This window comes from Moschus berezovskii, chromosome 9 (assembly GCF_049115385.1).
Source record: "Moschus berezovskii isolate FMDL1 chromosome 9, NW_MosBer_1.0, whole genome shotgun sequence".
Taxonomy (NCBI): Eukaryota; Metazoa; Chordata; class Mammalia; order Artiodactyla; family Moschidae; genus Moschus; species Moschus berezovskii.
In genome coordinates, this window is record NC_142468.1 from 51,461,649 (window position 1) to 51,479,039 (window position 17,391).

General features: G+C 41.0%; 1 protein-coding gene across 2 annotated transcripts in view; it reads left to right on the forward strand.

Annotated features, from left to right (window-relative positions):
• MYZAP (myocardial zonula adherens protein) overlaps window positions 1-17,391 on the forward strand; it is a 145,674-nt gene that overhangs the window by 67,333 nt on the left and 60,950 nt on the right. For both annotated transcript variants that reach the window (XM_055435382.2, XM_088839649.1), the window contains exon 11: window positions 10,728-10,811. In XM_055435382.2, coding sequence (XP_055291357.2) covers window positions 10,728-10,811 — 84 coding nt within the window. The remainder of the gene's footprint in view (window positions 1-10,727; window positions 10,812-17,391) is intronic.

A 17,391-nucleotide genomic window follows, 5' to 3' on the forward strand; every position in this document is an offset into this window, starting at 1 on the left:
TTCTTAATGTTTTGACTTGAGCCTGGTAACGGGTCATTTACCACCACCTGGTGACAGTTAGATTTAAATGCAACTTTGTGAAGTGTACATAAACCTCTTAATGGTCAAATTTACAAACTGATACGAGTCAAGAAGTGATAGCAAATGTGCCAAATGGATTTCACTGGCATACTGCCTGCGTGGTTCTCTGGATTTTGGGATGCCCCCAATTTTGGGGGGTGCTTTGAAGGTTATGTATTTAGCAAGTCTGTCTTGGTTCCTCTGGTCCTCCCAGAGTCTCTTCCAAACAACTCTGTTTTTGAAGTTCTCAGGGTGGATTGTTTAGAAGCAATGGGTGGACAGATTCTTTGATTCATTCATTCAATGTCTGAGAATATGAAGCTGATCAAGGCCTTTTCTCTCAAGAAGCTGACAGTCTAGGGAGGAAGAAATACCAGTAATAACAAAGTAGTAGCTGATTCTTGAGAGTTTATGTTACTATAGGAGTAAGGTATAGAAGGGCTTCCCTGGTGGCTCAGAGGTTAAAGCGTCTGCCTCCAATGCGGGAGACCTGGGTTCGATCCCTGGGTCGGGAAGATCCCCTGGAGAAGGAAACGGTAACCCACTCCAGTATTCTTGCCCGGAGAATCCCATGGACCTAGAAGCCTGGTAGGCTACAGTCCACGGGGTCGCAAAGAGTCGGACACGACTGAGCGACGGAATGGAATGGAAGGTATAGAAGACAATATGTCAAGGTTCTTTGAAGTTGGCAGTCAGAAATAACAGCATTTTCCACACAAATGTGTGATTTAGATATTATGGAAAAGAACCAAAGGCTTGGGAGTCAGATGTTAGCTAGAATAATAGCAAACCCAGATACATGTGGGCATGTGTGCTTAGTTGCTCAGTCATGTCCAACTCTTTGCAACCCATTGGACTAGAGCCCGGCAGCCTCCTCTGTCCATGGGATTTTTCAGGCAAGAATACTGGAGTGGGTTGCCATTTCCTTCTCTGGGGGATCTTCCTGACCCAGGGAGGGAACCTGTGTCTCTTGCATTGTGGGTGGATTCTTTACCCGCTGAGCCATCGGGGAGGTCCCATCCAGACACATGAGAGCCTGCTTATTTTAGAAACTGGATGACTTCCTTGGGAGAAGGCATGTGGTGTGCTTCAGGAGCAGACATCTGTAGGGGAATAATTTGAAATTAGAATTTGGCACCCCTCGTAGGGCATGAGGGGCCTGCCATGCACTGTCAGCCAGCCTAAGCATCCTTTGCCCCTAGTTTGAACATGTCAGCTCTGACCACAGAATATACTGTACAGGATGCTTCTATGAGAAATGCTCAAGGATGAAAGCAAATGAGTGTGCATGGCATTCATTTTTAGTTCAAGAGCACAATCCGCTTCTTGAAGCATCAGTTGCTGAAAACTTGAGCCTTGTCCTCAGAAGCTTCAGATCCCTTACATCCTTCCCACACCCATTTTTCCCTCCAGAGCAAGGTGCCTCCTCACACTAACATTAGCCCAGAAGTCTCCCCTCAGCTCTCTTTACTTAGATGATATCTCTGCTTTGCATTGATTCTTTTTAAAACTAAAATCTAGGGAAAAGGTGAGTAGAATAATCTTGGTCTCTTCCTATGAGCTGTTCATGAGGGTATCCTTAACCCTTTCACTTCTCTTGATTCACTGGTTACTTCAGAGATGCTGCAACTACTGTGTGTGAAGTCACTTGTGTTATTTGATGAAATATTACTCCTGACTTTGAATATTTTAGTTCACTTCAGTACACATTTTACCTATCATTTAAAAACTTTAAAAGTCAGCTTTTAAGAATTTTAACAATATAAGAAGGAATGAAAACGGGACACGATAAGGATAATTTCTGCAAATTTTCCTACAAAAAGTGAAGGAAATGTAAATAAAATAAACTTTTGTTTTGCCCATAATCCTACCCTAACTGCAGAATGATTTCATTTATCTAACTTCTCTTCCAGCGTGTACTTTCACCGTTGTAAACTCTTGTTTTTCTATCCCTTGAGGCTTTTTGTAAACACTTTTCCGTTTTGTAATAGATTTGTTTTTAGTGTTTGTGTAATATATTCCATCAAATTGATATTCCGTAATTTATTACCACTTCCTTTAGTGCTGGACATTAAGGTTATTTCCATTTTCTCTCTATTATAAATAATAGGAATAAGAACATCTTTGTATATATAGCTCTGTTCCTACATCTGAATTATATCCTTAGGATAAATTCCCAGGAGTGGGATTAGTAGGTCAAAGGGTATGAGCAGCTTTATGGCTCTTAATATTTATTGCTAAATTGCCCAAAGGGTCATTCTAATTTACAGCACCACCTGCAGCACATGAGAATAGCTGTCTCTCCCAGCCCTTCCAGCACCAATATTTCCAGTCAGTAGTTTCAGGCAAATTTAATAGATATGAAAGGATAACTAGTGACTGTTTTTAATTGTTAATTAAAAAAATTTTTTTTATCAACTTTGAACATTTTTCCTTAAGTATGTTTCTTGTGTTCTATTTTGTATAAATGGTTTGCTTTTCATGATGGAGTATTATATTTTTTGACACCAGGTGGAACTTAAAATATTTTGTCACAAAAATGTCTAATTCACACAGGACAAAGAGGGTAAAATGAATCATTGCCTAGATTCAACAAACAGCAAGATTTGGCCACATTTGCCTCATTTCCACCTTCTTTTCCTTTTATTTTTTCCTTGTGCAATTATTTTAAAAGGCAAATCCCAGACATTCTGTGTGTTTCACTAGACATCTCTAAAACATGTGCACTTTTTCCTTCTGTAATCATAATTAGTTATTATTACATGTTAGTTTTCACAGCTAACAAAATCAATGATAATTCTTGGTCCCATTTGATATCGGTCTCTACTAACATTTTCCAAAATGTCTTTAAAAAGTCTTTTAACAGTACTTTGCTCCAATCAGTATACAGAGAAGTCCACTATACTTGGTTGTTAGGTTTCTAAAGTCCTTTGATCTAGAGCATGCTCCGTTTACTCCCCTCTCACCCCCAACTCAAGTTTACCCCGATCCAGTGACTTACTGCAGGAACTAAGTCAGCTGTCCTATAAATGTTCCCACATTCTGAATTTGACTTTTTGTCTCCTTATTAGCTTGATTAGATTCTGTTTCAGCTTTTTTTAGTCAGGGGAGGCAAGACTACTTCCTGGGTGATTCATTTTGTACTGCTCCAGGGGCACATGTTGTCTGGTGATCCCACTTTGGGTGATGGTGAGGCTGGCTGTGGATTCAGGTGGTGACAGCCCTCAGCACAGTTATCAGGTTCTTCCTCAGCTTTGCCCCTCAGTATTTTATCTGTCCATGAAAGTTGCTTGAGTCTGTTAGTAATATTTCCTAGGTATCGCACAATGGTGATTTCCAAATTCTCTCCTTCCTTCTCCATTTATTACATGGAATTCTTCTGTAAAGTAAAACTTCTTTCCTCATAAACTTGGACTGTTTTTTAGTAATCTCAACATGCAGTTTGTACAAGTAAGGCAGGATAAATGCTTTATCCTTTTCTCTAAATCTTCACGTTTCTAAGTAAGGAGTTGTTTCCACTGTCATTTCCAATTGTTGCTGCTTTGTTTTTTCTTTTTCTTTTTTTTTTAATTTTTATTTAATAAATGGTACAAAGCACAACGCCAAAAATATTAACAGTTAAAATTTCACCAAAAGAAAAAATACTATAGAATACACAGTTGTAAAAAGCTACGTTATTTTACAACTGCCTCAGGCTGCAAAAAGAAAAAAAACAAAACCCAATGCCATACCTGAGTTATCCCTCTCGCAAAATAATGCCATTTATGTTATAAACCATGAGCACCCCATCAAAAGACGGGAACTGCTTTTGTTAATTCATATATATATATATGACTGTATCACTTTGCTATACACCTGAAACAAACACAACACTGTAAATGAAATATAGTACAATATAAAATAAAAATAAGTAACAGACCTTTGGGGCTTTACACCGAGTTAGAGTTCCTATCAGAGGGACAACAGCACCACAGCCGCACTGAATCCTCATGAAGGAGGCACACAAATGACTGAATTATAAGAGTTACAGGAATGAGAGCTGCTCACTTCCCAGAAACTACAGCTCACAGAAAGCCAACAAAGGCACGAGATACAGACCATTCACTTATGAATGTGTAAAACTCAAGAAAGTCCACATTATTCCTACAACATGTTGAAAGTGCTTCAGAATTCACACAATACTAATTTTCTTTTGGTTCTGGTTAAATTATAGATACCAGTTTATAACAAATGGTAAAATCTGTATCTCTGTTCAAAGTTTTAAAAGATTACTTAAGAATGGTTTCTTGTATTTCTATGCCACCTTTATAGTTCTGGTTTCTCGTTTCTTAATTAGTAAATTCAGCGTGCAGGTTCTATCCCAGGCTAATTTATACACTTCTGGAAAGAATGGCCTCTTAAATCCACAGAGTGTTGAGGTGGGGAGCCCCCAACCATGTCAGATTCATTGCACATATGATAATATACATGTTTCAATGCCATTCTCCCAAATCATCCCACCCTCGCCCTCTCCCACGGAGTCCAAAAGACTGTTCTATACATCTGTGTCTCTTTTGCTGTCTCGTATACAGGGTTAAGGTTACCATCTTTCTAAATTCCATACATATGTGTTAATATACTATATTGGTGTTTTTCTGGCTTACTTCACTCTGTATAATAGGCTCCAGTTTCATCCACCTCATTAGAACTGATTCAAATGTATTCTTTTTAATTGCTAAGTAGTACTCCACTGTGTTGGAGAAGGCAATGGCAAGCCACTCCAGTACTCTTGCCTAGAAAATCTCATGGACGGAGGATCCTGGTAGGCTGCAGTCCATGGGGTCGCTACGAGTCAGATATGACTGAGCGACTTCACTTTCACTTTTCACTTTCACACATTGGAGAAGGAAATGGCAACCTACTCCAGTGTTCTTGCCTGGAGAATCCCAGGGATGGGGGAGCCTGGTGGGCTTCCGTCTATGGGGTCACACAGAGTCGGACACGACTGAAGTGACTTAGCAGCAGCAGCAGCAGCAACTCCATTGTGTAAATGTACCACAGCTTTCTTATCCATTCGTCTGCAGATGGACATCTAGGTTGCTTCCATGTCCTGGCTATAATAAACAGTGCTGCGATGAACATTGGAGTACATGTGTCTCTTTCAATTCTGGTTTCCTCGGTGTGTATGCCTAGGAGTGGGACTGCTGGGTTGTATGGCAGTTCTGTTTCCAGTTTTTTAAGGAATCTCCACACTGTTCTCCATAGTGGTTGTACTAGTTTGCATTCCCACCAACAGTGTAAGAGGGTTCCCTTTTCTCCATATCCTCTCCAGCATTTATTGCTTGTAGACTTTTGGATAGCAGCCATTCTGACTGGCGTGAAATTGTACCTCATTGTGGTTTTGATTTGCATTTCTCTGATGATTATGAGTGATGTTGAGCATCTTTTCATGTGTTTGTTAGCCATCTGTATGTCTCCTTTGGAGAAATGTCTGTTTAGTTCTTTGGCCCAGTTTTTGATTGGGTCGTTTATTTTTCTGGAATTGAGCTGCAGGAGTTGCTTGTATATTTTTGAGATTAATCCTTTATCAGTTGCTTCATTTGCTATTATTTTCTCCCATTCTGAAGGCTGTCTTTTCACCTTGCTTATAGTTTCCTTTGCTGTGCAGAAGCTTTTAATTTTAATTAGGTCCCATTTGTTTTTGCTTTTATTTCCAGTATTCTGGGAGGTAGGTCATGGAGGATCCTGCTGTGATTTATGTGGGTGAGTGTTTTGCCTACGTTCTCCTCTAGGAGTTTTATAGTTTCTGGTCTTACATTTAGATCTTTAATCTATTTTGAGTTTATTTTTGTGTATGGTGTTAGGGAGTGTTCTAGTTTCATTCTTTTACAAGTGGCTGACCAGTTTTCCCAGCACCACTTGTTAAAGAGATTGTCTTTTCTCCATTGAATATTCTTGCCTCCCTTGTCAAAGATAAGGTGTCCATAGGTGCATAGATTTATCTCTGGGCTTTCTATTTTGTTCCATTGATCTATATTTCTGTCTTTATGCCAGTACCATACTGTCTTGATGACTGTTGGCTTTGTAGTAGAGCCTGAAGTCTGGCAGGTTGATTCCCCCAGTTCCATTCTTCATTCTCAAGATTGCTTTGGCTATTTGAGGGTTTTTGTATTTCCATACAAATTGTGAAATTATTTGTTCTAGCTCTGTGAAAAACACCGTTGGTAGCTTGATAGAGATTGCATTGAATTTATAAATTACTTTGGGTAATATATTCATTTTCACAATATTTATTCTTCCAATCCACGAACACAGTATATTTCTCCATCTATTAGTGTCCTCTCTGATTTCTTTCACCAGTGTTTTGTAGTTTTCTATATATAGGTCTTTTGTTTCTTTAGGTAGATATATTCCTAAGTATTTTATTCTTTTCGTTGCAACAGTGAATGGAATTTTTTCCTTAATTTCTCTATTTTCTCATTATTAGTGTATAGGAATGAAAGGGATTTCTGTGTGTTGATTTTATATCCTGCAACTTTACTATATTCATTGATTAGCTCTAGTAATTTTCTGGTAGAGTCTTTAGGGTTTTCTGTATAGAGGATCATGTCATCTGCAAACAGTGAGACTTCTTTTCCAATTTGTATTCCTTTTATGTCTTTTTCTGCTCTGATTGCTGTGGCCAGAACTTCCAAAACTACGTTGAATAGTAGTGGTGAGAGTGGGCACCCTTGTCTTGTTCCTGACTTTAGGGGAAACGCTTTCAATTTTTCAAAATTGAGGAGAATGTTTGCTGTGGGTTTGTCATATATAGCTTTTATTGTGTTGAGGAATGTTCCTTCTATTCCCGCCTTCTGGAAGGAATTTTGTTAACGGCTTTCTCTGTATCTATTGAGATAATCATATGGTTTTTATTTTTCAATTTGTTAATGTGGTGTATTACATTGACTGATTTGCAGATATTGAAGAATCCTTGGATTCCTGGGATAAAGCCCACTTGGTCATGATGTATGATCTTTTTAACGTGTTGTTGGATTCTGATTGCTAGAATTTTGTTAAGGATTTTTGCATCTATGTTCATCAGTGATATTGGCCTGAAGTTCGCTTTTTTTGTGTCATCTTTGTCAGGTTTTGGTATTAGGGTGATGGTGGCCTCATATGTTTTTTTCTTTTTTAAGAATCATAAAATGCTCAGGGTTTTAAAAAATATATATATTCCATGTGTTTTACTTAATTACACCCTTTTTGATGTACAAATTGTCCTATCTTTGACCCAAGGGAGACCCTTAATGTCTTTGTTTTCAGGTAGAATAAGGTGTCTCAGGCTTATCTAGTATATTTTTAAAATAGAAAACAAAAATTATGAGTTCATACTGATACTTTCATTTCAAATCTAACAAAACTTTTTTTTTTAACCTCTTTGATTTCATACTCATATTTCTTTCTGTTACACTAAAGACCTTGGTTCCTAATGTTATCATCAGTTCAGTTCAGTTCAGTCGCTCAGTTGTGTCCGACTCTTTGCGACCCCATGAATCACAGCACGCCAGGCCTCCCTGTCTATCACCAACCTCCCGGAGTTTACTCAAACTCATGTCCATCGAGTCGGTGATGCCATCCAGCCATCTCATTCTCTGTCGTCCCCTTCTCCTCCCACCCCCAATCCCTCCCAGCATCAGAGTCTTTTCCATTGAGTCAACTCGTTGCATGAGGTGGCCAAAGTGTTGGAGTTTCAGCTACAGCATCAGTCCTTCCAATGAACACCCAGGATTGATCTCCTCTAGAATGAACTGGTTGGATCTCCTTGCAGTCCAAGGGACTCTCAAGAGTCTTCTCCAACACCACAGTTCAAAAGCATCAATTCTTCGGCGATCAGCTTTCTTCACAGTCCAACTCTCACCTCCATACATGACCACGGGAAAAACCATAGCCTTGACTAGACGGACCTTGGTTGGCAAAGGAATGTCTCTGCTTTTTAGTATGCTATCTAGGTTGGTCATAACTTTCCTTCCAAGGAGTAAACGTCTTTTAATTTCATGGCTGCAGTCAGCATCCGCAGTGATTTTGGAGCCCCCAAAAATAAAGTCTGACACTGTTTCCACTGTTACCCCATCTATTTCCCATGAAGTGATGGGACCAGATGCCATGATCTTCGTTTTCTGAATGTTGAGCTTTAAGCCAAACTTTTCACTCTCCTCTTTCACTTTCATCAAGAGGCCTTTGAGTTCTTCTTCACTTTCTGCCATAAGGGTGGTGTCATACAATCTATCAAATAGTTTCAAAATATAATACTAATATTACTATCCATATTTTCCCAGTGAGTGAGAGGTTTTTTGCAATTCTTTTTATCTTTAGAATACATCCACTAAAAATATCCAAATTACCTTGTTCTAACAGTGCCTGAATTACTTCTTTTAACCAATTTGATATACAGTTAAGTTCCTTTATTTCAGTTTGTTTTCAAATTTTAGGATTCACTTACCACCCCCCCCCCCTTTTTGGTTTTTATTTTTTGACTGTATAAAATGTGCTTCCAAGATTGAACCTGTGTAACAAGGTTATTATCAGAAAAGTCTTTCTTCTGTCTCTTCCTTCTAATTTCCTCCCTCTCCCTGTTGGTAAATATGAAGACTTGTTTGATCTTTGTAGTGTTTCTTTTTGCAAATATTCATTCATATGTCTTCAGCAGTTTTATACCAAAGCCAGCATACCATACATTCCTTACAATATACTGTATCAGGGTTTTAGAGATCTTCATTTTTTTCTTGAAAGTTACAAGGAAGTCCATTGTTAAGATGTACCATAGTTTATCAGCCACTTATTGATGGAGTTCTGTCTTTGTGTGTGTGTGTGTGTTTTCTAAAATCCTATGCCCAAGTCATTTCATATTTTGGCTAATGTATCTATAGGATCTATTCCTCGAAATAGAATTGCTGGGTCAAAGGTTAAATGTAATTGTACACTTGTACATCTTTTAGTTATTGCTAGAGTTCCTTCCTGGGAAATAGATGGGAAAACAGTGGAAACAGTGTCAGACTTTATTTTTTTGGGCTCCAAAATCACTGCGGATGCTGACTGCAGCCATGAAATTAAAAGACGTTTACTCCTTGGAAGGAAAGTTATGACCAACCTAGATAGCATACTAAAAAGCAGAGACATTCCTTTGCCAACCAAGGTCCGTCTAGTCAAGGCTATGGTTTTTCCCGTGGTCATGTATGGAGGTGAGAGTTGGACTGTGAAGAAAGCTGATCGCCGAAGAATTGATGCTTTTGAACTGTGGTGCTGGAGAAGACTCTTGAGAGTCCCTTGGACTGCAAGGAGATCCAAACAGTCCATTCTAAAGGAGATCAATCCTGGGTGTTCACTGGAAGGACTGATGCTAAAGCTGAAACTCCAATACTTTGGCCACCTCATGCGACGAGTTGACTCACTAGAAAAGACTCTGATGCTGGGAGGGATTGGGGGTGGGAGGAGAAGGGGACGACAGAGAATGAGATGGCTGGATGGCATCACCAACTCGATGGGGGTGAGTTTGAGTGAACTCCGGGAGTTGGTGATGGACAGGGAGGCCTGGCGTGCTGTGATTCATGGGGTCGCAAAGAGTCGGACATGACTGAGCGACTGAACTGAACTGAGAGTTCCTTCCATAGGAATTGTGTCATTTTGCACAGAGAGGGAATTTTGGAAAAAGGTTTTGCAAATGCTCAAATTTCATATAAAAATTGTTGGAAAATTAGTGCATTCTCCCAAATCACATGTTATTTATTGAACCCACACTCTGTTCCCACTATTGTCCAAGACATGGTCTGGTACAGAGCACTCTGGTTCCTGCTTTTAGGAAACCTGTGATTTGTCCTTGGAGACATGATTTGTGAATGAAAAACAAATGGTACTCCAAGATAGATACAGTATAAAACAAAGGGAAAAACCCAGCTCAAGCCCCTGGCTTTCAGAGGACTCCCTTGCTTGCCCCAGGCCTCATGAGTCCTCAGTCCTCTGAATCTCATTATTACTTTCAGTGATAGTGACCTTTTTCCCAGAGCAAAACTTTTGACACTTAGTTGAGTGAGTGAGTGAGTGAAGTCGCTCAGTCGTGTCTGACTCTTTACGACCCCACAGACTGTAGCCCATCAGGATCCTCGGTCCATGGGATTTTTCAGGCATGAATACTGGAGTGGGTTGCCATTTCCTTCTCCAGGGGATCTTCCCAACCCAGGGATCGAACCCGGGTCTCCCACACTGTAGGCAGATGCTTTACTGTCTGAGCTACCAGGGAACAAATATGAATGTACAAACAGGACCAACAGAGCTGAATGTTGGAAATACAAGCTGTGGCATAAATTCAAGCTGAATAAATTTTTTATGTAGAGTAACGTCTGTACTTCCCAAAGCATCAGTGAAGTTTTACTAAGTGTTCCATGGCAAAATCAGTGCAGAAATAAATAAATGCAGAAACAGGCTAAATAAACCTCATGAAACAGCTCCACAACCATGTTTGATGTCCCAAGTTTACCTGGGCACAGAACCCCCCTCTCCATGGAGCACCTCATGTTAATACTGTTGCACAGAACACAGAAGAACCAATATGTAGTTTCTGTTTGAATGAAAGCCAAAGGCTTCTCTTCTAGTTGATAAACTTGTACAGTTCTGCATTTTTGATTAACAATGTCCAATTTGTTTCTTTCTAGATTGAATCACTAAAGAAGAAGGTGCAACAGAAACAACTCTTAATATTGCAGCTTTTAGAAAAGATATCTTTCTTAGAAGGAGAGGTAAGAAGCTATGTTTCTTCATGCGGGTGTCTTCCCTACCATTAAATTTTATGTTGCTGAGCCTACCGCTGACACTTAATTAAAAATATGGCTATTTCCTGGCCTTATAAAATTGATTGAAGGTTAACTGCCAACATTGAAAATGAGGTTCTGACAGCTAGTTTTTCTTTACCATCTGACTCTCCTCATCCCCCCTTTCTACTCACCTCTGCTTTTTGGCTTCCATTTTTCTTATTCAGGAATTTTCTTAGCAAGTTGGATAGGCTGCTGATAAATATACTGATAACTCCCCACATCTATGTTGTGCTTTATAATTTGCCAAGTATTTTCACATACATCTCTCACATGATTTTCTCAAAACTTTAAGAAAGGCAAGATGAGGTTTATTCTCTCAAATAATAACAATAAAAAGGCACAGGGAAGGCAGGTGGCTTTTCTCAAGGTTACACAGTTCAGTGCCAGAGCCAGCCTGAGAGACAGACTCCTCACCCAGTGCTCTTCTCTGACATCGAGTCAACATGCTTTAGAGGTGACTTGTTGTTTAATCACTAAGTCGTGTGCTACTCTTTGTGACCCCATGGACTGTAGCTCCTCTGTCTGTCTGTGGGATTGCCCAGGCAAGGATTTTGGAGTGGGTTGCCACTTCCTTCTCCAGGGGATCTTCTTGACCCAGGGATTGAACCCACATCTTCTGCTTGGCAGGTAGGTTCTTTACCACTGAGCCACCAGGGAAGCCCCAGAGGTGACTTAATTTCACTGAAAACTTCTATGATATTTAGTATTCATGACTTTATGGCCTTTTGAAGGCATTTTGGGAATTTTGTGAGGTTCCAGGGAAGGAAATTACGGAGTTGAAAGAACTTTAAGAGCTTAGGTGTTAATAGAAGTGGAAGCCTTCTGTTTTCTCTGAAGGCTTTTTATTAAGAACTTGGCATTGAGCCTCTTCATTTGAGGCTCCGTGAGTCTCTCCTTGTCTGTGTCCCCTTTATAGTCCTTCCCCAGTGAGAGACAGCCCAGGAGGGAATGGTGAAGTGAGGACACAGGAAAGTAATGCCAGTAATTACGCTCCTAGTGTGTGTTGGGTGCTCTTACTTTCTGTATCTTTTGTATACCATAGAGGCTAAGAGTGGAATCAGATTTGCCTAGGATTGAACCCTACATTCTTATTAGCTGGGTGACCCTGGAAAAGTTTCTTAGAACCTAAGAATGATAACTGCACCTACGTGTGTGTCCATGTGATGGGAGTGCATAGAAAGTGGTTGGCATGCTTAAGCAATCAATCATTTTTTCTTTATTAAGAGGGATGAGTTAGATTATATTTCCTCCATTTTATAGCTAAAGAAATTGAGGTTCAGGGATGTTAAGAAACCTGCCCAAAGTGACAATTAGAAGTGAGTAAGCCTGAGCAGTTAACCACCATGTTTGTAGGGGTGGCGAGCAGGGTCTTTGTTTCCTCTGTTTTGGGGGGGGTGCCTATAAAAGTCATAAGCAGAAGCCCCTCATGGCCCAGAGGGACCTGAGAGCAGGCTGAGAGCCCACAGGCTCATTGTCCTGACAGCTAAGTGGACATTTGTCCTGTGCCCTGAGTCCAGCTCTCGCTTTATGGATGGAGACTTCTGTATCGAAGACTGTCCTCTGAGATCACAGCTCCCTGTGGAGGATTCACAGCTCGACAGTGAGAGTCAGAGAGCGTGTGACCTGGTGAAAGTCATGGGTCCCGAGAGAGGCTGGTTCCTGGAAGGAGACGCTGACAGGAGAGGCAGAGTGTTACCCAAGACCGTGCCCACCCCCTCCCTTCCCCCCGGCTGGCTGTGCTACCAAGCCGGCTCCCCTGCTGGGAAACTAGAAAATGCCCAAGGGGGGACTGTACTTTGAGAAGAGCCTTACACATATGTGTGCTTTTGATTTGGTAAACTCCTCTCTTCTCTTCATTTGGGTTGCCCAGACTCTGAGATGTGGATATGAGTCCGCTAGTTTAGTTAGGAGGTGATCCCTGAAAGCCCCAGTGGGGAGAGGAGAAATGAGTCAGGGAAAGCATGAAGGCCTCTACCGATGACCTTACTGAGATTACCACTGGGGACGGCTGCTGCTCACTTGCCCTGGGTGTCCGGGGGAGATAGTGCGCACTGGCCTCTGAGATATCCTTACCAGAAGGTCTGAAAGCTGGGGCATTTGTCCACTAACTCCCATCAGTAGTTGGTTGAGGTCTGCTCCGGGAGGTTGTGGCAATTCTGGTCTGCCCTGGGCAGAGCCAACTGGCTCCAGTGGGCAGAGGAAGCCCCCCCAGGTAAAAAGTCATGAAGGCATGTCAGGAATTGGTGAGTATCCAGAGCATGGGGGTGGGGTGGCTGTATCTGCTGTATGTATCCAAAAAGTCATTCAGAATGGTTTGAAAACCATTTTTCCTTGAGCATTTAAATACTGATTATAGATTTGGTTGATTAAATTTCCCTAAACTATTTAAGTTCTGGTACAAATTTAGAATGGCTAATTCCTTTTGATCATCTATCTTAAACAAGAGAGAAAACATATACAACATATCAAGATTTAATAATACATTTACACTTTAACTTATTCTAAAATATTAAGTATCTTGGGTTTAATTTATATCTTCAATATTTGTGTTCTTGGTTTTTAAGATCTTCGAAAGGCCATCGTTTCACTTATTTCAGTGTTTTTTTAGAGTTAAGCTAAATGTCATTGTGACATTTTCCAGACAGTTGCACTGATCTTTCACATCTAGAGGACAAGGAATACCTTTTCTGAGCAGCAAAGCTGCTGACTCTTGGAGGGACACATTCTTGCTTTATGGTATAGGACTAGGTGGCTTCAAGGTGATTCAAACTCAGGACCCCTTATCATTTGTGCTGACCTATCTTTAGTACTATTAAAAATGTGTATATTCCTTATTAATACTTTACCATTCTTTGTTGGACTAGGTAGAGATTTCACCTCTTAGGAGATGAGTTTGAGCTCTTGGTTTTCCTCTTCAGGTTGTGTGAGCAGTTGATGGTGTTACAAACACCCTGCTGACTGTCATCTCCTTGTTAATTGTGTGTGGCCACGATGCCAGAGCATCTGTTCCTCTCTTTCCACTTGCTTGTTGTATGACGGCCAATGCCAAGCAGTCCTTCCAAGGGCCCTCAAGTCCTGCGTGACCTGACTTATATAGTTCTTTTGTTATTTTCTCCTACTCACCACAGAAATCACAGAAAACAGACATGTAATTAACACTCTGTAAAAGAAACTACATGGCCTTATATATGAATGCTTTTCAGTTTTAAAGGTCAATAACAAATTATAACATATGTTATTATTGTCATCTTTCTTTGCTATGAAAACTTCCTTTCTCTACACTTTATATTAACTTTCCTTTTGTAGGACATCATGAACACAAGGCGTTTCTCAGACTCACGTTGCTTCCACGGTGATTTTCCCTTCTCTTAAGTTTTGAGTATCACAGATCATCTGGGGAGAGTTCTGCAGTCCCTTCCTCTCCCCTGTAGCAGAGTTCCTGATGCCTGTGGAGTTACTCTTGCTGTTTGGCAACAGGCATTTCAGACCTGTTTCCGTTGTTGTCCAGTCCCAAGATATGATATGATACTGGCCTGTTTCCAAGGAGCCCTGGTTTTAGTGGAGAACTGTACTGCTGACTACCTGGGCATGAGCATTGGTAGTGGGCTAAACTGCTGAGCTTATGTTCCGTTCCGTTCTGTTCAGTCGCTCAGTCTTGTCCGACTCTTTGCGACCCCGTGAACTGTAGCCTACCAGGCTTATCTGTCCATGGGATTCTCCAGGCAAGAATACTGGAGTGGGTTACCGTTTCCTTCTCCAGGGGATCTTCCCGACCCAGGGATCAAACCCGGGTCTCCTGCATTGGAGGCAGACGCTTTAACCTCTGAGCCACCAGGGAAGCCCTTATGTTAGGTCCATTTTATTTGTTTTGTTTTGTCAATTTATTTTTTATTGAAGTACAGTTGAATTACAGTGTTGTGTTAATTACTGCTGTAAAGTTGTCGTTGTTCAGTCCCTCAGTCGTATCTGACTCTTTGCCACACCATGGACTGAAGCACGCCAGGTCCCTGTCCTTCACTATCTCCTGGGGTTTGCTCAAACTCATGTCCATTGAGTCATTGATACCATCCAATCATCTCATCCTCTGTCGTCCCCTTCTCCTCCTGCCCTCAATCTTTCCCAGCATCAGGGTCTTTTCCAGTGAATCAGCTCTTTGCATCAGGTGGCCAAAGTATTGGAGCTTCAGCTGCAGCATTAGTCCTTCCAGTGAACACCCAGGACTCATCTTTAGAATGGACTAGTTGGATCTCCTTGCTGTCCAAGGGACTCTCAAGAGTCTTCACCACAATTCAAAAGCATCAATTCATTGGTGCTCAGCCTTCTTTATGGTCTAACTCTCACATCTGTACATGACTATTGGAAAAAAACCATTGCTTTGGCTAGTGGCTCAGATGGTAAAGCGTCTGCCTGCAATGCGGGAGACCCGGGTTCGATCCCTGGGTCGGGAAGATCCCCTGGAGAAGGAAATGGCAACCCACTCCAATACTCTTGCCTAGAAAATTCCATGGATGGAGGAGCCTGGTGGGCTACAGTCCATGGGGTCGCAAAGAGTCGGACATGACTGAGCGACTTCACTTCACTTGGCTAGACAGACCTTTGTCAGCAAAGTGATGTCTCTGTTTTTTAAATACACTGTCTAGGTTTATGATAGCTTTTCTTGCAGGGAGCAAGTATATTTTAATTTCATGGCTGCAGTCACCATCTGCCATGATTTTGGAGCCCAAGAAAATAAAGTCTCTCACTGTTTCTGTTGTTTCCCCATCTGTTTGCCATGAAATGATGGGACCAGATGCCATGATCTTAGTTTTTTGAATGTTGAGTTTTAAGCCAGCTTTTCCACTCTTCCTATTTCACCTTCATCAAGAGGCTCTTTAGTTCCTCTTCACTTTCTGCCATTAGGGTGGTGTCATCTGCATATCTGAGGTTATTGATATTTCTCCCTGAAAGCTTGATCACCGCTTGTGATTTCATCAAACCTGGTATTTCACATGATGTACTCTGCATATAAGTTAAATAAGCAGGGTGACAATATACAGCCTTTCCAATTTTGAACCAGTCCATTGTTCCGTGTCCAGTTCTAACTGTTGCTTCTTGATCTGTATACAGGTTTCTCAAGAGGTAGGTCAGGTGGTCTGGTATTTCCATCTCTTGAAGAATTTTCCACAGTTTGTTGTGATCCGCACAGTCAAAGGCTTTAGCATAGTCAATAAAGCAGAAGTAGATGTTTTTCTGGAATTTCCTTGCTTTTTCTATGATCCAGTGGATGTTGGCAATTTGATCTCTGGTTCCTTTGCCTTTTCTAAATCCAGCTTGTACATCTGGAAGTTCTAGGTTCACATACTGTTGAAGCCTACCTTGAAGGATTTTGAGCATTACCTTGCTAGCACGTGAAATGAGCACAACTGTGCAGTAGTTTAAACATTCTTTGGCATTGCCCTTCTTTGGGATTGGAATGAAATCTGACCTTTTCCAGTCCTGTGGCCACTGCTGCGTTTTCCAAATTTGCTGGCATATTGAGTGCAACACTGTAACAGCCTCATCTTTTAGGATTTGAAATAGCTCAGCTGGAATTCCATCACCTCCACTAGCTTTGTTCGTAGTGATGCTTCCTAAGGCCCACTTGACTTTGGACTCCAGAATGTCTGACTCTAGGTGAGTGATCACACCATCGTGGTTATCTGAGTCATTAAGACCTTTTTTGTATAGTTCTTTTGTGTATTCTTGCCACATCTTCTTAATATCTTCTGCTTCTGTTAAGTCCATACTGTTTCTGTCCTTTTTGGTGCCCATCTTTGTATGAAATGTTCCCTTGGTATCTCTAATTTTCTTGAAGAGATCTCTAGTCTTTTCCATTCTATTGTTTTCCTCTGTTTCTTTGCACTGATCCCTGAGGAAGGCTTTCTCATCTCTCCTTGCTGTTCTTTGGAACTCTGCATTCCCTCTTCTCCTTTGCCTTTCATTTCTCTTCTTTTCTCAGCTGTTTGTAAAGCCTCCTCAGGCAACCATTTTGCCATGTTGCATTTATTTTTCTTTGGGATGGTTTTGGTCAACACCTCCTGTACAATGTTACGAACCTCTGTCCATAGTTCTTCAGGTACTCTATCAGATCTAATCCCTTGAATCTATTTGTCACTTCTAATATATAATCATAAGGAATTTGATTTGGGTCATACATGAATGGTTTTCCCTACTTTCTTTAAGTCTGAATTTTGCAGTAAGGAGGTCATGATCTGAGCCATAGTCAGCTTCTGGTCTTGTTTTTGTTGACTGTATAGAGCTTCTCCATCTTTGGCTGCAAAGAATATGATCAGTCTGATTTCGGTGTTGACCATCTGGTGATGTCCATGTGTAAAGTCATCTCTTGTGTTGTTGGAAGAGGATGTTTGCCATGACCAGTGCGTTCTCTTGGCAAAATTCTGTTAGACTTCGCCCTGCTTCATTTTGTACTCTAAGGCCAAACTTGCCTGTTACTCCAGGTATCTCTTGACTTCCTGCTTTTGCATTC